At 37.8% G+C, this 23,063-nt stretch overlaps 1 protein-coding gene across 1 annotated transcript in view; it reads left to right on the top strand.

Annotated features, from left to right (window-relative positions):
• SLC2A13 (solute carrier family 2 member 13) overlaps positions 1-23,063 on the top strand; it is a 148,962-nt gene that overhangs the window by 55,648 nt on the left and 70,251 nt on the right. The window contains exon 4 of the mRNA XM_051639928.1: positions 13,345-13,453. Coding sequence (XP_051495888.1) covers positions 13,345-13,453 — 109 coding nt within the window. The remainder of the gene's footprint in view (positions 1-13,344; positions 13,454-23,063) is intronic.

Raw genomic sequence — 23,063 nt, 5'->3', positions numbered from 1 at the left:
TGTTGTTGTTTTTTGTGTTTTTTTTTTAAGCAGGAGGTAGGACTGATAGTATTTCTATTCTTTTTTTAGAGCTTATGCTTCAGACATCTGTTTTTCATAACAAGTTTTGTTACCTCTAGGCTGTAGCTAAACATCTCGGAAAAGTAGCTCCTATGCATTACAGAGGATGTACATGTCTTGGTATAATCCTGCCCCAGAGCCCATCATTTTGGCTGATCACAGTTGGAAAATCAGCAGTTTGCCACAAAACCTGGAAGGTTACCTGACATTTCAGCCATGCTTGTGGTATATTTTGTCCTCAAATCTAGGAAAACCAGGAGCTCCTCAGGAAACTGAAATGCTACCCGGTAACCACTAGTTGCTAGGCACATACTTCATGGAGATGATGTGAATCCCTACATTAAGTTTGTCTTGCATAATGTTTGGCTTCAGGTAGTGTACCTGTGCTTCTGAAGCCCTAAAGAATTCATATTGGTCCTAAAAGCAGCTTTTTCACTTAACACAGTTTAGGTTCTTAACTGCGTTTAGGAAAAGACTTGGAGTCCTTTTTTGGACATACTGTAACAGCTGAGAATGCTTGCTGCATATATGCAAGTTGTAAGGTTAATTTAAAACCTTAAAAATGTCATCAAGGTGGTAATGCAGATGTTTTTTTCACCAGGTGTTATTTCTTAACAGACTTGGCATGATGGAACCTGAGCAGACCAAAAATATTTGAATAGCAGGCTCTAACAGCATTTTCCACGTGCAGCAATTACTCTAATGTGTAGAGTTTCTTGTATATCTTACATATAGATGTATATTTATGGATTTTGCTGTACTTGTCCTGGTGATGCCATAGTAGCTGATTCTGTGTCCATTGTTGCTTTTTTGTGTTCCTGCAAAATTAACATAATTGAATGCATTTAGGAAGAGGCTGAATATGATGTGTTCCTATGTAGCATCTTTAGGGACAGCTGGGATGATCTGAAAGCAGGTTTCTGGCACAGATGTATAGTCCTGGGGCCACAGCTTCGGGGAGTTAGTAGTGCCTGCAAAACACAAGGAATCTGAAGAGTTTGTTTTTAGTGGATGATTAGGTTGATTCTATTACGATAGTGATTTTCTTTTATAGTCTGGATGTATATGTAGGCCAGCTCAAAGGAAAGGTTTGTTTTGGTGCCAATCCAGATTTTACTAAGTTTTTACTCATTTTTTAATTTAGTCTTCCTGTGGCAACTAGGGCATGTTCCTTTGTGTTCTTCAGTGCTGCAGGGCAGTTTGAGTTGCAGAGTGCTTCTCCCCCTTGTTTAGATCTGACAACCAAAGTACCTGTGCATGGGGTGGGCTGAGCCTCAATTTTTACATGGAAGTCGGAAGCTTCCATTCCTTAAAACACTGTGAAAGTGAATGAAAACTGTCTGTCCTAGATGATCTTCTCGTGAAGAAACAGTCGTGCCCTGTACCAGTACCCAGTGCTTGAGGTGGTCTGGGGGTCTGCAGCAGCACAGCTGTTGCCCTCAGGCAGGACCTTGGCACTAAGCCCTGCGATACCCAGTGGGTGACAGTGGTGGGAAAGGGCGAGGAACAGCTCTGCCTGCTCCCATGGGAAGGGCAGCCCTGAGAATGCAGTTGTAGGATGGACTCCACTCATTTGGCAATGCTGTCCTTGTACCAAAATAACAGGAGAAAAATATCAACCCTTGCCAAGGAAAATGAGTGCAAAAAATTTCTACTCCCAACCCCCCTGGATTTTTGGTAGTGTCTCTCCACAGGGGCCTCCTGCCAGCCCATCTGTGTCTGCCTGAAATCACATCTTCTGGGGGACACCTGTATGCTGGTGAAAATCTGTGCTGTGAATGTCACCTGAAACCTCCTCTTCATCTTTTGTTGTGCAGGGACTTTGTTAGTGCTTTTTTCCTCTCTGGGAAAAGTCACACATTGTCTTCTAATATGATAATGTATCATGACATTGTGTTCTTGAAGCAGATCACTTTTGTGAGCAAAGCAGACTTGCGCTTTTTCCTTGAAGTAGGACTTTTTGAGTAGAAACTGACCTGCCCTTACCCAGTGTGTATTTGTACATCAGTTGATCTTCATATATCTTCAAGGGGATGTGTAACAGTGTGACTCCTTGATAGTTACATCAAAACATGTATACATTTTTTAAATATTGTGGTTTTCCTGTCAGCCTTGCTTTTATTCTTACTGGCTTGCAGGCTATGCATCTTCTTACTGCCAGATTGAAACTTTTTTGCTTTTACTCTTAACACTGAAAAAATCCTGATGCTCTCTTCTTACTCTAATAGAGGAATCCTCTTGGAACATATTTAGTACTGATATTTTAACATTATTTTTACTATCTATTGCCAAAGAAAGAAATTTCTATCCCATGACATGGAAGTGGCTCGGATCACCCAGGTGTCAGGGAAATGTCTATTCACATTAATGCTTTGATTTGAATGCAGTCAGATGTGGTAATGGAGTGGAAATTGCTCCTTCAAAATGACAGCTCCTGTGGGACTTGGCTCCACTCTTAATGGTTTCATTTTCCTTGTGTTACTGGGGCTGCCTCCTCTAGTGAGGACCAGCTGTAAGCTGCTGCTTAAGAAACACAGGTTAAAAATCATGTCCAAAACTTTAACTTTTCTGTTCAGAATTTTAAATGGAGTTCAGTAAGAGAGCACAAGAGGAGACTGAGAGGCATCACATTCCAGTTTTTGTATATTTATGCCCCACATAGTATTTTCTGAACAATGTCTGTCCTTGTAGATGGTGGGTTAACTTGATGAGGGTATAAAATCAGCATGAAAATCTACTTACTGAAATCCTTGGGGAAATCTCTCAGAATTCCTGTATTTTTTTGAAAAATGGGCTTCAGGCTAGATCTCTGAGGTTGCACAGAAGCAATGAAAAGATTCTCAACCTCCATGCTTCTGTCTTGTTGTGCAACCAAACATTAATAGAACAGTTAAGTAAGTATGATTCTGATTTTTAAAAAAAATAAAAATGAGGAAAACATACTTAACTCAGGGAAAAGAGATAAAGCATTATCTTACACTCTACTGGGTATTCAACAACTTTGAAAAAAAATCCCTTATTAAATATTTTATATATATAAAGAACCTGCAAATAAACATGGCATTTAGACAAGCTCATTCTGTCTTCATTATGCTGGAAATGATCAGAGGGATTTCCACTTGGTGTAAGGCAAGCAGCTTGCAGATTAGCTGTGTTCCACAGTACATGAAAGACTTTGCACTGTCTCCTATGGAGTATCAGTTCTATTTTCTGTAAACCCAGCATCATAATGCAGGAAGATGTCTTTTGCCTATTTTGTGCAGCATTATAGTGTATCTTTTTAAAATTCCATTTTATCTAGGAGCTGACTTAGTCACAGCTGATGAAACAGGACAGCTGTGTGTCGAGTTTTTACATTACTTTAAAAAAAAAGATCTGATGAAACCAAGACCTCACAGTATGTTCTCCTATTAATCTACAGGCAACAAATAGTTTGCTTATACCAACAGTTGTACATAGATCCTGCTACTTAGTGTCAGTCTCACTGACACTAGCAAGAATTACTCCTGAGAAGCTCTCTGAAGTTTATGCAGAGACAGGCTTCTTCTAATTTCTGGGAAACAATAAGACTTTATTGCACAATGGAGGTACATTAAAAACAGTGTGTACATCTTGATGGAATAATTTTGTTGCTGTCACTGACAGAATTATAAAACAAATCAAGAGATCCTGATTCTCCATGGGCTCTCTCCTTTGTGCAATAGAAATAAACTGCTTACATGCTGGCTCTGCATTGATGATAATGATTATATCTGATGCAAAATTGTGAAGAATCGTACTTTATTGTGAAGTAGTGTATTATATCTGAAAGTCCAGAGTGGCTGGAACATTGACAAGACAGTATGTGAATTCTCCAGAAGCTGGAAAATCTGAAAATTGATAGGGTCATCAGCTTTTCATAATCTTCAGTTCTCCTGGTAAACCACTTAGGATCATAGCCCAAGAGATTATAGTTTGTTCTCTGCATGTTAAAATTGTAAATTATTACTAGTTGAACCAGTGATAATACTTAAGTAGGTGGTTGATTTGGAATTGTTGCTCCAGCAAGATACAATCAGCAGTAGCAAAATCTTGGCACTTTGTCTTCTGGACCACAGACAAGACTACTATGTCTACTACACTGTGGATTTTTACACTTGGGTAAAAACAGCCATGCTGTGTCAGACGAAGTCTGTCTCACCAGCATTCTGGGTGTCCAACGCATGGTGTGTAATAACTATGCTTTTGATTTTGCATCTTCCGTTTTATACAACCTTGCTTACTGTCTTACCTTGGTACAGCCACATTCTCTACTCACATTCATTGTGCCACTTTTGATTTTATGGGTAACAGAGCACTGGAACAGGCTTCCCAGAGAGGTTGCAGGGTCTCAGTCTCTGGAGACATTCAAAACCCATCTGGACATGTGCCTGTGTGATCTACTACAGGGAATCCTGCTCTGGCAGGGAGGTTGGACAAGGTGATCTTCAGAGGTCCCTTCCAACCCCTACCATTCTGTGAAACCTTTGTTGTGTTCCCAATTCCTAATTCAACTCCTTTCTTCCAGCTTGAAGGATAATGTACGTAATGTAGCTTTCATCTGTAGCTAAAGCAGAGGCCTATTATACTAATGAAGACAGAATCACACTAAACAGACTGTTAATATTAGCTGGATGTGAATCTTAAGCACACTAATATGGTATAATTGTATATGCATTTTAGTACTCAGGGTCTTAGTAAAAGTAATATTACCACTGCTCTATATTGGAACTGTTACATTAATTTGATTGTTCTTTTTTTGCCATTTCCTCAGTCTTTCCCCATTTCTACCATATTCCTTTTTAGACATGAGGGGGAGAATGCAAAGGGGACCAGAACTCTGTATATGGCTCTTATTAATTGTAGAGTCACAGAATGTGTTGGGTTGGATTTAAAGATCATGTAGACCAAATTTCCTGCCATGGGCAGGGACCTATTTCCTAGACCAGGTTGCTCAAAGCTCCATCCAATCTGACTTTGAGTGCTTTCAAGGAGATGTTTCCACAGCTTCTCCAGGCAGCCTGTTCCGCTGTCTCACTACCCTCACAGGGAAGAATTTCTCCCTTATATCCAATCTAATCTATTCTCTTTTAGTTGAAATCATTACCTCTTGTCCTATCACTACAATATCTCCCCATCTATCTTATAAGCTCCCTTTATATATTGAAAGGCTGCAATAAGGTCTCCATTATTGCTATGTCATATTTCATACCAGTTATGGGAGTTGTCAATTGAGTATTTTACAGTTGCTGATTTCAATATTGATTTGTGTTCTGTGCAGAGGTTATAAATTTAGGGTAAAAACTGTCAGTCTGGTGTGACTGGCAGTCACACTTGATTAGTAAAGCCTAGGACTGAAAATGCAAAAAGAGATGGATCTGTAGCTGGTGGTATGGAGATGGCTGAATTTTACAGGATGTAAGGATTTTTTTAAATTTTTTTTCACTACTGTGAAGAACCAAACTTTTTCCATGTGATTGTAATAACCAGTATGAGCACAAATCTTAGAATGATGTAGTTTTCATGTAAGAATCATGTAGGTTATCTTCAAAGGTTGTCTAGTCCAGTCCCCAACCAAAGCAGGACAAGTCACACCAAGATGCTCAGGAGCTCTTTCATGGGAGTTTTGGCCGTGATCTCTCTGCATCTCTTTTTCTGTGTTTGACCATTTCTGTGGTACAAAATAAATAGGCTTCACATCTGGTCCGCATTTATGCATTCCAACTTGTCTGTTGCCTTTTGTCCTGCCCTTGCACACCTCTGAGGAGCCTGGGTACACCTTCTCTTTGGCCCTCTGCTAGGTAGCTGTAGACAGCAGAGGCTCATCTCTTTGCCTTCCCTTTTAAAGCTGAACAATTCCAGTTGTTTCACCATCTCCTCGTATGTCCTGTGCTCCAGCTGTGTCCACCTTGATGGTTCTCCTCTGCACTCATGCAGCAATGTGCTGTGCTGCTTGAGCTGTGTGTCTCGAACACGCTGTGGAGAGGGCAAGAACTGCTTCCTTGACCTGCTGGCAGTGCTCCTGCTCCTCCTGCCAGGATGTGGTCGGCCTGCTCTATGAAAAAACACGCTGTTGGTGTGTGGTGTCTTAGAGCCCTTTGTGTTTCTGATAGAAGATGGTTAACAGTAAAATGTAGTAAACTAGCTAGTACTTTTAGATACAGTATGATCTTAAGCTGCAGTTCACTGCAATGTTTCAGCGTATATGGCTTTGTGCTTAAGTTTATAAGTATGTCAGTTTAAAAAAAAATTAAAGGTTAAAGCAATTTCTTAGGACTTATTTTTAGCTTCAGACTGGTCTGCTGTGCTGTCATCTGTTCATCCGTTGATGGTGCTGTCTTGATAGTTTTGCAATCCAGCTGGGCTGTGCTGACATGGTACAGATTTCAAAACACTTTTTAAAAATCCATTTAAATGTGGACCTCATTTCTAATTTAACTTTTTCTTTACTTTCATTTTTGATGAAGCTCTTACACTAATGGCATCTGAATTTTAAAAAGTGAGAGGAGTTTTTCAGGGCCCCTAAATAAATTGTCTTTTAAAACTTTTTTTTTAAAGGATATGGTTTAAACTAAATATGCTACTAGTAAAATAAAAAAAATTAAAAGAGTGAGCATGCAAAAGATTGGAGCCAAAAGTTCCTGCGGAAACTTTAACTGACCTCCAGGCTCTTTTCTCAAATGTATTAAATTCTTCTTGTTTGCATTCCCATCCTGGAAATGTGTCCCTGTGTCTCATTCTTTTGGAGGGTAAGGAGTAGAAATCGGTTTTCACTTTTAAACCATTGGCTTAGGGCAGGAACAGGGGTGTTTCATTTGGAAACAAGGGATAGAGGGGAAAAAATATATCACTAAGGTAAGATTTTTTTACAGGAAAAAAAAATAATTAAAAAATTTAAGGCTTGAAGTGTGTTGCCCAAGAAAGAAAATACAATATTTGTCTGGTGTTAATACAGTAACAGCTGGGAAGATAAGCTTTGTGAATCGATTACTTCTGGGTTGGAGGGAGCTCTGCATCACCAGCTTTTTTGGTGCTATTTAAATTGAAAAACAACAGCAATAACACCACCAATGCAAAAAAAAACAATGCAAAAAAACCCCAACAAAAACAACAACAAAAAACACTCTTGAAACTCCCCTAACTGCAGTTAGTTTAAGTGTCTTTCTTTAACTTAAAATTAAAGACAACAAGCTTTATAATTTCTGATTGCTGAATGTTCTGCACTGCACTCCTTCATGAGACAGTGGAGTGGGAAGCTTGTCAGGCTGTTGCAACACTTGGTTTGGTTATGGCTACATAATGTTATCTCGATCATCTTATCTTTCTTCATCTGCTGCCTCCAGCTGTGAGGGTCACGTTCCTGTCCCCTTAGCAAAGCAGTTCTAGAGCAGCCCATGAAAAGGAATGTTGATTTGCTAAATGCACGTCACAGGCTGCAGTCTGACTTAATACTTACTGCTTCATTTCTAAGGTGCTTGCTGCAGCTAGAAGGAAAGCAGAACATGATCCTTGCTTTTCTCTGTCCCTACCCCAATTTTCCTATCACAGAAACAGGTAAGTGTCCCCCTCCATCATTCCCCCTCTCCTCAGGTCTGACAGGCTGCACTGGGATCCTGCCTCCGCACACATGGATGCTTGTCGGTCAGTGTGGCCACTTCTCTCAGCTCCTGCTGGCATCATGTCAATGGCCAGTCTTCTCTGTTTGTTATCTACTTTGTCATAGTTTTTAAAGCTGTTCATTACAGTTGTTTCTATTTTCTATAAATTACATGTCATACAGAGCCAAGATGCAGTCCTTTTTTTGGCCTCCCGACTTGCCACTGCTTCTTGTCCTATTCAAAGGTATTTTTAACTGCTGCTGCCTTTGTGCAAGTACTCAGTCATATAGATTTTCTGTCACCAAAGCTTTATATCAAAGAATATGGCATCAAGGGAAAGATATTTTTTCCTTTTATGGATAAAAGAAAATTGCTTTGTTTTCAGGATTCCCAGAAGACCAACTCAACTTGCTGTCAAAACAAAACAAAAATATCTTTATTCTTGGTGTTTCTATTCTCAATGTGTGGATTACAAAGGTCATTTGGAGGGACCATTTATTTTAAATCTTGGTTTTTTTAGCAAATAAAAAACCCCTTTCAGATCAACTAGGCATGGAAAAACTCCTTGCACTACTTAACACTATAGAACCAAAATGGTTATGTCTAATTAGCTTTTATTTGCCTTTAGAGCAGGCTGTCTTGTTATACCATTGGATGTATTTGTTGTGTAAAATTGAAAACTACTCAGCTATTAGGCAAGCTGGCAGTCTGTTCTCATTCTCAGCTGATGGACTATGCCATTAAAAATTTTTGAAAAGAAAAAAAACAACTCAGGCAAGCTTTACCAAAGTATTAGGGGTAGGAAGTCTCCAGTAGTGCTGAGGGTGGTTCTTCCCGTGTTACTGGAAACATTGTGAGACAGATAAAATTGTTTTGTATCTTCTAAGGAAAAATAATGCAGTTTTGATCTTAAAGCTACTTCTATTTTGTTGTGATTTGGTAAATTTTACTGAAAGGAAAAATAAGCGAAGTTGATACTTCTAGAAAATAATCATATAACAGGCTAAGAGTGGAAAAGGGTCTTTGCTTTCATGTATCATTCATATGCAGAAAATAACAGCTAGTGCTAAGTGTTTCATAGGAGGAGTCTTAGGTGGAGGAATGTTCTGCAGATGCAGAGCGAGCTGGGCTGGAAGCTGTCATTTTGTAAAGAAAGGCAAAACAGGGAAATGGTTCCCATGTCTGTTTTCTGTTATCCAGAAGTTTCCTTTTTCTTGTGCTATTTCTAACGGTAAAATGATTCTTTAAAGATTTATCTGGACCGAAGAGAGGGTATTGACTGGCATTAGGACAAGAGTGGGTCTGAGAAACTAATCTGGAAGTTGAGCTTAATTGATGCTAAACTGATGAGTGACTGTCTCGTTGCTTGGCTAAGCCTGCCTTTCTGAAGACAATCCTCTACAGCAGGAGCTCAAGATGTTGGCAGGAGCCCTACATAGTTTTTAAGCTGTTGCTGCTACAAGCTGTCGCTAGATTAGCTGGCAAAAGAATGTTTGAACCTGCAAATTACTTTGGCAGAGCCTACTTTCTAACCATAGTTTCCTGGCTGTGAAATTTTGCCAAGTCTTGTACTAATAATTTGAGGGATGCGGGATCACAAGGTTTACAGGCACCAGATGTCTGCCTGCATTCGCTGGGGGATTTTTAGTTTGGCTTTATGTCTATCTACAATATATTTATTTCCCTGGAAGTAAATGCATTTTCAAAAGGAGATGCTGAGACATCATTAATACCTATTCTTCTGCTTGTTAGCTTCATTGTTTAAACTGATTTTAGAACTACGGTTTGTTTGTTTTGTTGTTTTTGAAAAGTCTCTCTGTCTTTTAGTTGGCAGTGGGTCACACCAAGCTCCTGTGTTCACCATACAGTCCATTTTACCTGCAGAGGAAAATAAAAATGCCATATAGGTGATAAGTTATTTCTAAACTTAACTTACTTGTGGGTTATGCCTAGTAACAAGAACAGTGGCTAAAATATAGGAAGCTGGCATTAAAATTTCAGATAATTACTCATAGAATATAACATTTGGAAAGCATCACTCCCTTTCTGGAAGTAATGATTTGACAAGAACAGCTCCTTGCCCCTTGTTTTGCTCAGTGTAAGCTAATAAGGTTTTTGGGATGTAAAGCCAAACTTTCAAATTCTGTAGGACTTTTGTTTATAAGGATGAATTAGACAGTAAACAGTTTAGATCAGGCTCAGAAGAAGCCAGTTAGACCACAGCAATCCACTTCATGTATCACCAGTTCATGTAATGTCACCTTCTATGACAGCAGTATCCTTATCTTTCCATCGCTCTTTATTGATGCCATTTCCACTTTCACCAGAGCAAGCTTCAGCTGCCCTTTACTGTAGTGTATTTTGAACCCTTATAAACATATACATTAAGGAAATTTACTTCAGATAAAGTAATTATCTGAAACCACAGTACAAAAAGCCCAACCAGATCTAGTCTCACTAAATTAATCATGACATTAGGAGGTCTCATTCTTTTGACTTCGTTTTTATTCATAGATTAGAAAGAGGACCACAAACATCTTGGTTTCTGAAGTTCAAATGAAGTGGTTGAAATGCAGGAGTGTTTCTAAATCTCCTAACTGAATTAAAAACAATAGCAATGAAGGCAGAAGTATCATGAACAAAAAATACTGACTTTTGGAGACAAGTATATATTTTTCCATTATAAAAATCGCCAAATGTTTTTGGTTTTGGTTTTGTTTTTTTTTCTGGTGTATCTTTTGTATCATCTATTTCCCTCTGGTTCTGTGAGCAATTAAGTTGTTCTGCTTTTTAAATATTTAATTATTGTTTTGAGCTATTTTAATCTATTGCAATGACTAACAGCAGTTTTAATATTTATCAGAAACTCCTGAAGTACAGTTTTAGTTTTTGGAAGACTTATTTTCAAAAGAAAAATGTATTTAATTCTGAAAACTTTTGGCTTTCATTTTTTAGTTTAGACTGATTCTCTGTTGTTAACAAACATGTTTTACCTAAAGTTGTTTAGTTTTAAGGCTGTAATATATGAACACAACAGAAGATGGATGGCAGAACGGAAGATAGGAAAATGGAAAAAATGTAGTTAGTTTTAGGGCTAGATAGTTTTAATAAAAACTTCCACACTCATTTTCTGTTTTAAGAACTGCAGCCTTGCAGTCCAAGCCCTTAGGGTTTTTTAATGCAGTTTGAAAAGCTCCTTTAATGGAGAGATTAACAATTTATTTCCTTAATTCCATTTCTTGGTTTGTAAACCTGAAGGCTGTGAATTTTATGAAAGAAAATCCTTTCATTTTGTGTATACCTGTTGATATGTGTGGTTGGCATGGTACAGATTTGGAGTGAAACTTTTAAATCTCTGACTTGAAACAGAATGATGATTTTTAGTATTATTTTTCTGATAAAATTAAGCAGAAGTCTGAAAAATTACAAGTACTTACTGAATTTAGCTGTTTGGATGGTCTGAAGTCTAAAGTTCAGAAGTAAAGATCTAGAATTTACCACATGGTCTTAAGCTTTCTGCAGAGCCCCACTTCAGGCATCCAAACTGATTTGTGTGATGAAGTTTTGTTGAGAGTTCATGACTCCCTCTGAGTTGCAAACCATTGTCTGCAAGCAGCTGCTTTAATTTCTAGCTATTTATTTTAATGCCTTCTTTCATATTGTTTTGTACAATGCTGTATTGTGAACGGAGTTTTATATAACTTTCATCAAATAGCTGAGTGGATCAGAATTTGTTAAAAAATTTGCAGTGGTTCCTCAGGACATTTCTACTTCCTTTCCTAACCACTGTAGAGTTCCAGCTTATTCGATGAGCATAGTCACTGATGTGGACTTCAAGATTTAGGTTGGCCGTAAGGTCCTTCAAAGATGGGTTTTGAACTCTGTTAAGGACTTTATAGGAAGTTTATGAAGAATGGAATATACTCATAGGCATTCAGCAGCCTGGGTTCATGACAGATGATGCAGAATCAGGTTCCAGAGAAAGGTTTTTGAGCCCAAAGCTACCATGCTGAGGTATGATGATGAGTATGAAACCCTGAGGGCTGTTGTTTGTGAATTAATGTTCTGTAGTTGCATTTGTTAGCAAATCTTTTCTTTGTGAAGCCAGGAGTTGAGGAGAAATCCAAGAGTGTGTCTGAGCTCCAGATAGCTCCTAGCTAACAGTGAGTGCTGTTTTTGTTGTTTCTCCACTGAAGAAATGCCAGTCTGACGAATGAACCTTTTGATATACTTCTGTATTTTATGGGATACAGTGTGGCTTGCTTGAGAAGATACTCCAAGATGTATAGATGGGCTCTATTTGTCATTAGATTTTACTCAAATAGAGACATTTTGGAGATAGTGATGTGACTATAGTAGTACAGGTTGGACTGTGTACTGCCTGACTGTTCATGTTACTTGAAAATCAGCAGGAAAAAACTGTCAGATTGTATTCTGGTGTTAATAATAAAGAAGCAAAGTTAAGTGATGATACAATTGGGGTAGGAATTAGAAAAAACGTATTTTTTCAATGAAATACTTTTTTTCTTAGGCAGGCCTGATTATCTTTCAATGAATAAAATGTTATCTAAACTTTCTTCTAGAGTTTCACTGTTGAAACTGGTCACAAATTGTCAGCTTTCTGAAGTTGAATCTCTTTGTGTGTCAACCATTCTTCTCTAACAGACCTCTAAAGGTTTTTGTACTGAATCAATACATTTAATATTTTCTGTACTTTCAGAAAAGACTTTGAAAATGTAAAAATATAGATCCTCTTTACCTTCTTTTTTTTTGGCAACCATATTGACTTACACATATTGTGATCTATTTTAGATGTTCCGAGTGGGTATACCAGATGTGATAAGACATATAGAGTTTTTCACCAGAATATGTTCTGCCCTAAACACCACTCTGAGCAGAAAGAAATTTGAGTAAATAAGGAGTCAAGTATTTTGTATTTTTGCTTGATATCATACAGCTTTCTGTATTACTTTTTTATAGGATACTTTGAAATTTTAAAATTAACAGAGAGGAAAACTTTCTCTTTTTGCCAGAAAATGTTGAGTTTTCTCTTCATTGAGAAACTGTTTTCTGCTTTTTAAATGCAGCCTCATACCATTGCTACCAAAGGTATGGGAAAAAATTAATTGAGTTATGCCTCTCTGTTGGCCTTAAGGCTGTGCAGAATGCATTATCCCATAACCTCCAAGTACCCACACTTGCAGCTGGTTTGTGGAAACTGGGTCTTTTGGGGCACAAAGGAGAACACTTTATCTGTAAGACCCAGATCTAAGCAATGAATAATGGCATTTCTGAAATAAACTCTCAGTAACAGTGGGAGCTTTTAGAAGGGAAACAACAATGATATTTTGTGATAACTTTGAGTGCATTCAGTTGCAGCAGATGTGCAATCTGTTAGTATAACATAGGAGAGTACATTTACCATCAGTCATATACACTGCACACAAAAAATGGTTTCATTTTTTTTTTTTGCCTGAGCTTCCTGAAAATCTTTACTTAGAGTGGTGAAAAGCAGAATTGGAATAATCAAATAGTTCAAAAATAATTGAAATAATATGTTTGTCTGAAACTAAGGTGCAAAGCCTGTTATGCCTGGGAACATTGTTCTGATAGCAATCACTTAAGAACTGTTACGTATTCTTTTGTTGTTGTGTGTTTTTTTTTTAAGCTGGACCTGTGATCTGCAGAATGCTAACATACCCTCCAACTCGAAGAGCCTTAATTGTGGGTTGTGGTCTGCAGATGTTTCAACAGCTGTCAGGGATTAACACCGTCATGTATGTATTTACTGCTTGCTTCTCTTTATAAAATATAAGAAAAAGACCTGTAGCAGTTGTAGATGGGCTTCTGGACAAAAGCAGAAATGTGAAAAATTGAGTGTGAGCTGGAATGCTTGTTTGACATATGTTTGTAGTGACATATTTGGCGTCTCAGAAAAATGGAACAAGGGGATCTTAGTATAAGGGCAGACATTGATATAGAGATGAGAACGCAAACTGTACTCTGGGAGGGGAATTATTCTGTGTTAGGGTTCTCTGTCAAAGCTATATATGTCTAGATAAGAAAGTACACTTACAGTTTGAATTTGTGTGCAAATAGATCAAAATCCTGTTTGGGTTAGACTGTCAACCATGTGAATGAGATGGAAAATTACTGTGAAGTGCTAAAAGAGGTAAGACGATGAGGGAAGAAGCATTTCCTGTTATTGCATGGTTCCACTACTAATATGAAAACTCAGTAAATGCAGAAATGAAGAGCAATATATTAGGTGTTCTGACAAGCTGTCAGTTCACAAGAGGAGTAGCTCTTGGCAAATGTGCAGTGCACAAGACCAAATTTAGGATTCAAATTACTTCTGAGCTACCCTACAAGAGTAACCATAATGAATATGATTTCCATATTGTTTTCGGAGCAAGTGTAAAATATATTGCAGTAACATCTTATGGAGACATCAACACATAAGAGAACAAGCTTGTTAGTTAAAAGGAACTGCCAAAAGGATAAAGCTTTTAGAGGTACCAAGAACTACCATATTAAATGCTAAAGTAAATATCTGCCATCTGTCGCAATGGGGGAGAACCCAAATTCAGCATTGTTAAACTGCAGTGGAAGGAAACCTGTGAGAGATAAAGAGAAGCTTTATAAAGCAGAAATGGTACCTAAATGTGGGAAACAGGAGAATGCATAACTGGTTAGGCTGTGGAAACCAGAAGAGATACACAGAAGGAACCTGGAGAAATTCTTCAGGCACATCAGAAGCAAGAGACCTCCAGGTGTCCTCCAGGCCTAGTAAGAATCAAGTCATTTTGAGAACAGTAACAGAAGAGAAATCTTTAGCAGCAAATCTTAGGAAGACTCTTTTTGCATCTATGTTAATTATGAAGGGTATATGAAGGTCCCTGCACTGGAGCTTACTTGAGATATCTCAGATGGTCTGCTTCAAGTGTTAGGGGAAGGACTTTTAGAACAAGCTGATTATTAATTAAAATTAATAATAACCGATTGCTTGATCTGCTCAGGGTACACCCAACAGGTCTGGAGTATTTTGAATACATAATCACTTAATTTGGAAATGTAGCACAATCTGGTGTGAAGCTACAGCCCAGAAACTTTTATTTCTGTCCTTATAAAAATTAATTAAAACTACCATAGAATGAAATGAGATTCTGTGTGTTTATAAATAAGAAATGTAAACTAATATATAAATATATATATAACTAATTAAGGGCCAACATTATTGCTGTACACAGATTGTGGCTTGCAAATCGGTTGTGAGTTCATGGTCATGTTAGAACTGTATCTCCTATATGAACTAAGATCCCTGCCCGTGACAGCAGCTGCCAAAGTTTCTTCAAGAACCTCGATGGTCACAATAGTAAGAAAGAAGCTCTTCAGGTTAATAACATTTTAAGATAGGAAAAAAGAGGATAAGAATCAAAGATTAGTTACCACAAGCCAAGAGTAGACTCCTGCAGGGATCTATGTGAGAAGATTTTTTGCTTTAATAAGTCTGTGAAAGGGGCTAAGCAGCAAAACAACAACTTGTACCCATACACCATTTGCAATATTAAGACCCCTAAAATCTGTGAACGTGAACAATTGTGGGATGATAATGCAAGATAACAAATGAATAAAACAGCAAGTGCATTAACTATACAGTATTATACAATGATGCCTGCAGGAGGGAACTAACTAACGAGCATGCATGGCAATCTAAATTGTTACTACTGAAAAAAGAGGACTTGAAGTTGCATTATGGTTCTAATACAAATATCATTATCACATTCATAACTGAGTTGGGATACTAGAAACAATTGCAGACATCCTTGCTTTTTAGTAAAAGCAGGTTATATACGGGGAAAGACATACCCGTATTTAGATTGGATGGTTAGGACTCTGCAACTTGGAAAGGAAATAAGTTCAGAAGAAACGCAAGAGGCACATAAAGCGACTAATGTTATGGAGAAGATGGGGAGAGTGTGATTATTCAACATTTCTTAGGACACAGTTTTGATGACTCCTCACTCTTATCCAGCAGCAGGTATAAAATATGTACATAACTACAGAGTGGAACTCGTTGCCACAGGATGTTACACAGGTGCCAAATGTAGAGGTTTAGAAGTTAATTAGGAAAACCTATTTAATAAACATTATTAAAATATTATTAAATACAATGGGGATGCAACTTGTGGCCAAGCACAGTCATTCTGTTATAACATAGGAACATTTTGGTTCCTGTTTCTTGACAATGCCTTATTAGGCTAGAACAAAAAATTGATAGTTCACAAGGTTTTTGACACTGGTAGGTTGACTTTGTTTATTTTAGTCTTCATATGTTTTAAAATCTCAAACTTCTTTCTATGTAGGAGGTTTTAGAAATAATGTAGAATTGACCTAATTTGCTCATGGATGAGTAGGAGGACAGAATTATGACTATAAAGCATAGTTGAATCTCAGCTTTAAAATAAGAAGATTCATGTAATAAATACAAGAAGACACTTTTTTAAGAACTGGCTTGTAAACAATCTGCAATATACAGTATTTTTAAAATAATCTGGTGTAACTAAGTTTTTAGTTATCAGGTATGCAAGACAAACATTCTCCTAGGAAAGGACATCTTTCAGATAAAAGAAGCTGTCCATTAATGCAGAAATTAGATGGTACCTTAAGGAACTGAGAGATTGTATTAGCTCTCTAAGCACTACTTTCCTCTCTGCAATGTTTGTTTTTTTCATTCTGGGATTGCTGTTCTGTTGCAGCAGGAAGTCAGGCATTGGCTGTGGTGGAAGGTTGTAGGATTGTGTGGACTTTAGTTCAGTGGTTTTGCAAGCCCATTTACCAAAAAACAGTCACAAAAAATGTTTTGATGGTTGGTGTTCACTGTAACTTTGATGCTGCTGTGAATCCTCTTCTCTTGGTATACCCCTGTCTACGCTGTAGGGAAAGAGTCTGATGACCCAAGTTGCTGTTGCCTGGCTTTCCCTGGCAGGGAACTTAGCCTCTGATTGGATTGCCCCCTTTCTCCTTATGTATTTCCATGGGACTCTTCTACACTGCAACTAGTTAACATGGCAGCATCCATGATGGGCCCTGACATGTTCTAATCTTCTGGTTTGAGGCTTTCCACTTGTTCTGATATCAAAGAATTTGTTAAATCTGGTATTTTACTGCAGGCCATAGGAGTGAGTTTGTGTGTGTCTGAAAAACTCATTTAAAAAAAAACAACCCATAATCAAATCACAAAGCAGGGAGTTTAAACGAAAATTAAAGGAAGAAAACAGTTGTAGAATGATTTACTACTACTCCAATTTATATATGATTTACTGAGTAATTCTATTTAACAAAATGAAAGTTTGAATCAAAAAGTATGGATGTTAGAGGTAGGAAATTACATAGAGGAATTTTACAGGGGTGTAAAAAGTGATGACTAGTAGAAAAGATCCTAAAAAGGAGAAAATTACCTTCAGCAAACACATGGAGGCATGAACAAATTTCCATGCTTAGGAATTCAGAAATATTTTACGAATTTTCTAGTTAAAAAAATGTGTATCAGTAGGGAAGCCAACTTGAGGATGGCGAGAGGAAATCTAGAAGAACATTCATAAGAATTGCTGAGGACTGTGCTCTGTCCTTCCCATCGTGCAGTAACCTAATCTAGTTTTTGCACTGAAATTATTTCCCATTGCATTTGAATCAGCCGTGTATGTACGTAAGATCCAGCCGTGAGGAACCAGAAACTCTTGTCACAAACAGGAGCTGGTGAGAGTGGCTTGTGGAGCAAGATCTGCTTTGAGGAGGTGGATCTAAAGAGGAACAAAGTGTAAAAATAGGCTAAGGAGGTTGTGGTTCTCAGAGCAGCAAATTCTAGCATTATAAATTTAGTCAGTAAAAGAATAAAGCTCGGTGACCTATAGCTTTGGTTTCTTTTTTCCCTAAGAACAAGAGTACCACTGGTGTCTGATGAGAGTGCCTTAAATAGAAAAAGTGTTTCCTTTCTGTCATGGCTTTTGCCAGCTTAACTGACCCGTAGAAGATAAAGTAATACAATTTTAGACAAACATCTGTCACACTGGTGCAAGCAGGTCTGAAATGGTCTAACTCTTAAAGTTTCTTATTTTTCTGAAGTTTTCTCTCATTGAAAATGGAACCTCACTGTTTCAAGCCTGTAGTCACAAATCTGACTAACAAGAGACTGAAAAAGGCCCCATAAAGGAAGCTATATTCCAGGGTATTACTTACTGCAATTTAGCTTTTTAATAGTAACATATCCCAGAATTTTATTTAAGCAGTGGTGTGCAGGTATTTTCTGGCCCACGGTGGCCTGTAATTAAAATATGGAAGAAGGGGGCCTTTTTAAGGTAAAACTTTAAGCTAATTTTCCTATAATTTTTTTCTCTAAAGAAAAAAAATAGAAGAAAGGAACTCCTTTTTTTTGATGGTGGGAGAGAGAGGGGGCTTCAAGGATTTGACTGTTTCAGATTGTTGGGTGAAAAACATCGAGTATATGGATATGCATGTCCTGGCTATATGCTCATGTTCCTTCAGGACTAGAACTTCTGAAAACACTTCTTGTGTGTGTGGAAGAAAGCTTTTGGTAAAAATCCTAAGTTACCTTGAATAGTAAGCAGTAATTTAGCCATAATGGGAAGGAGTTCAGTATTGTCTTCTCAGAACTGCAGTTACGTATTGTGGCCCCGTGCTGGTGAGCTTTGAGAGAGCTGATAGATGATCATACAGGCTGCCTGTGCCCTGAAGACTATAATTCTGAGATAAGATTTAAGAGACAGCTGTATCATCTTGATTATTCTTATTCTCATGAAACTTTAAGCAGACTTGATGAAAGCCAAACTAAATATTTTGTTTTGCAGTGGAAACACTAAGCTTGATGTCATGCTAATTTAGTAATTTCCTGTTATCTTTTCACATTGTGTTAGAAAAGCTTTCTACAACAGAAGAGTGGTCTAATGTGTCAATAGGGAGAACTTACGGCCTTCAGCATTTTTGTTAAGCTTATATTTTTGCTGGTGTATGTGATCTGTAATTTCTAGCTAATAAAATGTTGGGTTTTTTATTGTTAAGATATCCATGCATATTCTAAAAGTTAAGTGAATCCACATGTGAAGTGTATTGCCATTTGGATTTGGTCCACAGATGCTTTTGAGCTCTAACAGTCTTGCTTTTAAAATCTGTGCAAGGAAACAGAAGAACAAAAAGATGAAATTATAAAGAAGCATCTTTTTCCAGCTGGCAAGAAGTAGGCAGTGGGAGAAAACACTATATGGAGAAGGAAAAAAGCTCAGAGTAATGAGAATACAAAAAGCTGGGAAAAAGAAAGACAGAAAAGACAAAAGAGGACAAGAGTAGCTTATGTAACAAGTGGAAATTGAAGGTTTGAAGATAAGAATATTAGAACAATTAACATGAAAAGTGAATGCATATCGTACTGAATGTAAATGAGAGAATGAAAGAGAAAAGGAGTGGGACGGGAAAGAAGCCAGGATACTTCTGGAGTTTAGTGGAGGCTAGAGAGGAGTTTAATAAAAGGAAAGCACATTTCTTACCAGGTTTATTGTGCAGCAGTTGCAGAGCCGGAACCCACAAGGAGCTGTAAACCTTCACTTCTGTTTGCTGAAGGGAGGATGAGGCAGCAAGCACCGACCTGTAGCCTTAGGACCCAGCAGGGCTTCTGGCAGCACTTGGCACCTCTGCTCAACAGGGACTTGTGGCTTAACCCCCAGGGGCAAGGTGAAAGTCAAGACTGAGAAACTTGCCTTTAAATGGAAGACTGAATTGGTAGTATAGGATAGTGACTGCAGATAAGCCTTTGATTTTGTTGTTGAAGATCATTGAATAAATATGTGAATTACAAGTAGTAGAAACCTCCTATACTTCTTCATTATCAGCAGCCATAGAGATATTTACAGTTAATGAATTTACAAATTCTGACAGATTAGTAAGGAATAAGTTGGTAATTTAAATGAGACATTGCTGGAGCATTGACTGTTGATTTAGATACTTGAAAATAGTTATTGAGATCTGTAAACAAAAGTTCTACTGGCAAAAAGTAATGGTGAGTCACATTTTCTTTTCAATGGTGGTTTGTATTCAAGCATTGATTTTTAAGGTTGTACATGTTTTTGCTGTGTTGTCTGGCTGTCAATTTTTAAATGAAATTTAGAAAGTAGAATGCTTTATTTAAAAACAAAAAGCAAACAAAAATAAAACTCAAAACTTAGACAATGTTGAAACGTCATCCAAGTTGCACAGCAGTTACTGAATCACAGAATCACAGAATGGCAGGGATTAGAAGGGACCTCTGGAGATCATCTATTCCAACCCCCCTGCCAGAGCATGATCCCCTAGAGCAGATTACACAGGAACATGTCCAGGTGGGTTTTGAATGCTTCTAGGGATGGAGACTCCACAACCTCCCTGGGCAGCTTGTTCCAGTGCTCTGTTACCCTCAGAATAAAGAAGAATTTTCTTATATTTAGGTTAAATCTCTGATGGACCAGTTTATGACAATTGCCCCTTGTTCTGTCACTGGGCACCACTGAGAAGAGTCTGGCCCCATCCTCCTGGCACCCATCCTTTAAATATTTATAAGCATTGATGAGATCCCCCCTCAGCCTCCTTTTCTCTAAGCCGAACAGACCCAGCTCTCTTGGCCTTTCCTCGCAGGGCAGATGCTCCAGTCCTTTAATCGTCTTAGTGGCTCAGTGCTGGACTCTATCTGGTAGTTCCTTGCCCTTCTTGAACTGGGAACAATATTATCTTTCATTGTAGTCTCCACTTAAGATTTAAATTGGGCCACAGTAATTACTTAGCAGGCTGCCATGTAGACTTTATTTTTGCATGTCCAGTAACTTGTCCCCTCAGTTGTTATTGAATGTTCTGAGACCCAATTGTGCTTTACATCTGACTGAAGGAAAAGCAATTACATTTGTTTTTTTCAGATCCAAACTTTCTAATGTTGTCAAGATGATTGAGGAATCTTGGTAACTGACAAGTTTAATTTTCTCTAATGGCTTCATAACATTAAGGCTGCTACCTGCTTAGGTTTTCATCTTTCAGTATTTTTTTTGTGAGTAAACTGTCCAGTTTATATCTTTCTCTTAAATTTTGCATTTTCCCCTTAGGCAGTAGGTGTTCAGTTAAAAAAAGGAAACCCTATGTTGCATGTCTACTTGCTTTTCAGATAATAATCCATTAAATATTTTATTAGGTTTTAATAAATCCTTCCAATAACTTTGTTTTGGAGAAGTGACCCTTCATTTTACCATGTTATCCTTCTTTCATATTGCAAGAGGCTTTATATAGTACTGGATACAAACTCATAATGTAGAAATCTTCAGTAGAGAAAAGAGATGCATCTTTGGATTTACACAGCATACATATGTTTTTAGATAGACTGCAAATGTTTTTGGAAAAATAACAGAACAGAAATGTAGTCTAGTCAACACACTACAAAAGGTGACTCTTCTGTTACACCAAATGTCTCTGTTGTCTGTGCTATACAGAAATAATGCAATTAACTTGTAACAGGTATTGAGAGGAACAAATTGTAGTTAATAAATAATTTCATATTATTCAGTGTAAAACATTTTAAATGAGAGATGATGGAAGCTGCCTGTATCAGTTTCATAGTACTTGACGGAAAATGAAACCCTAACTCAACTATTTGGGAAGGTTTTCATATTCAGCAGCCATTTTTCCACAGGCAGTGCACTATCATCACACATGAGTCACCAACTTGTCCTTCCTGCAGAAAGACCAGCCTATAAGTTTTCCAAGTCCTGAAACATAGATTATATATATATTTTTTTTAAATTTCTTTTGTCCCCCCAGTAAATTGGCAGATCTCAACTGAACGGTTAATTTCTATGTGGAAATCTGTCCACTTAAGTTTGGAAAATTGTCACACAGCCTATTGAGAAGCAGTGGAACTGTGATCAAGGACATACTATCCTTCAGAGATGGAAATGTTGCTTGAAGTACAGCTCCTTAGGTTGGGCAGAAAGAGATGACAAGCTAGCAGTTAAGATGCTGGTGGAGGTAACAGAAATGTTAAAACACCCCTTCATCAAATGCTGTCTGCAGGAACGATGGGCAGTATTTATAAGAGCTGGGAAGTGGCCATGGTGGCAGAGCCAGTCATTTCCATTCCCTCGCTCTGTTTGCCTTCACCTCCCTCCTGGTGCATGTCAAGGAGGACTCTGAATATAGTTTCTCCAGACCCTGCTCTGATGTTTCTTCTTCTTAATCATTAGAAAATACAGATGTGGGAAGGGAGTGCTACCTCATAAGTATAATGTGCCTTCATATATCTGCTAGGAAGTGGCTGAAACATCAGTATGTTGATGACAGGGTGCCAACAGCTACATCCAAGAACTAAAACCCAACAAGCAGATAGAACATAATCTAAGGAAAACCACAGCAGGCTTGAGAAAAAAAAAAAAAAAAAAAGCACTTTGTTCCACAAGGAGGAAACAGGCTGCTGACTGCTTCAGTCATGAATTAACATGACCTGCACAAGTCCTAGCCCTTCTGGACAAGATGGTGGTGGGTGGTAATAAATATTGGTATTTAGAACTACAAAGAGGAATGGGTAGAGAAAAAAGCAGGTCAGACTGCTGGATGTCTTAAACCTCTGCAAGAACTATGAGGAGTAGTTGACTCTAGCCTTAATTTTGATTTTTTTACGTTAGCCGACAGACTGCAAGACTGTGTGATCTAGATGGATGTATCTATCATGTGCTTGGGGCACAAGAAAGCAGTTCAGTAAACTTGAACATTTTGAAGGCTACCATGGTTTTGCTGAAGTTTATGTATCATTTGCTGTGTTTTAAATATGACTTGTGCTTTGGAAGTTGTTTAGAGTGAAATGTTTTCATTTAATATCCTGTGTGTGCTTGTTGGAGATGGCCTAAAAAAACCTGAGCATCTTAAGAACATAATGGTTGTGCTCCAAAGGCTATAATTTATCAGTTGAGAGAATTGTGAGAGAGTGTTTAGGATACAAATAGAAGAGTGTATCTGTATTAAAAACAAGTCACCTGTGTGTCAGTGTTGCCAATACTGAAACCATACTGTGCTGTTTCCACTTAAAAAAAAATATTAAAAAGAGATTGAATCTTTCTTCTGTTGTGCTGAACTTGTGTGATGGTCAGAGATTATTCTGAGTCACTTAAATTTATAGATTTGTAATTCACTGTAAAACAAACAAAAATCTTTGGCTTGGGTTATTTGGGCAGTGTCACACACTAAACTTAAAGGTAAGGCTGAAGCTTCTCAATGCTAATGCCAGTTCTCAGTGCATTTTGTGTTCTCATTCATTTTGAGATAGAAAAGCACAGCTTTAAGTCACTTAAAGGGGAAATATATATA

This window comes from Apus apus, chromosome 1 (assembly GCF_020740795.1).
Source record: "Apus apus isolate bApuApu2 chromosome 1, bApuApu2.pri.cur, whole genome shotgun sequence".
In the NCBI taxonomy this organism is placed as follows: Eukaryota; Metazoa; Chordata; class Aves; order Apodiformes; family Apodidae; genus Apus; species Apus apus.
The sequence above is the reverse complement of the archived record's forward strand: the minus strand, read 5'-3'. Positions and strand labels throughout refer to the sequence as shown.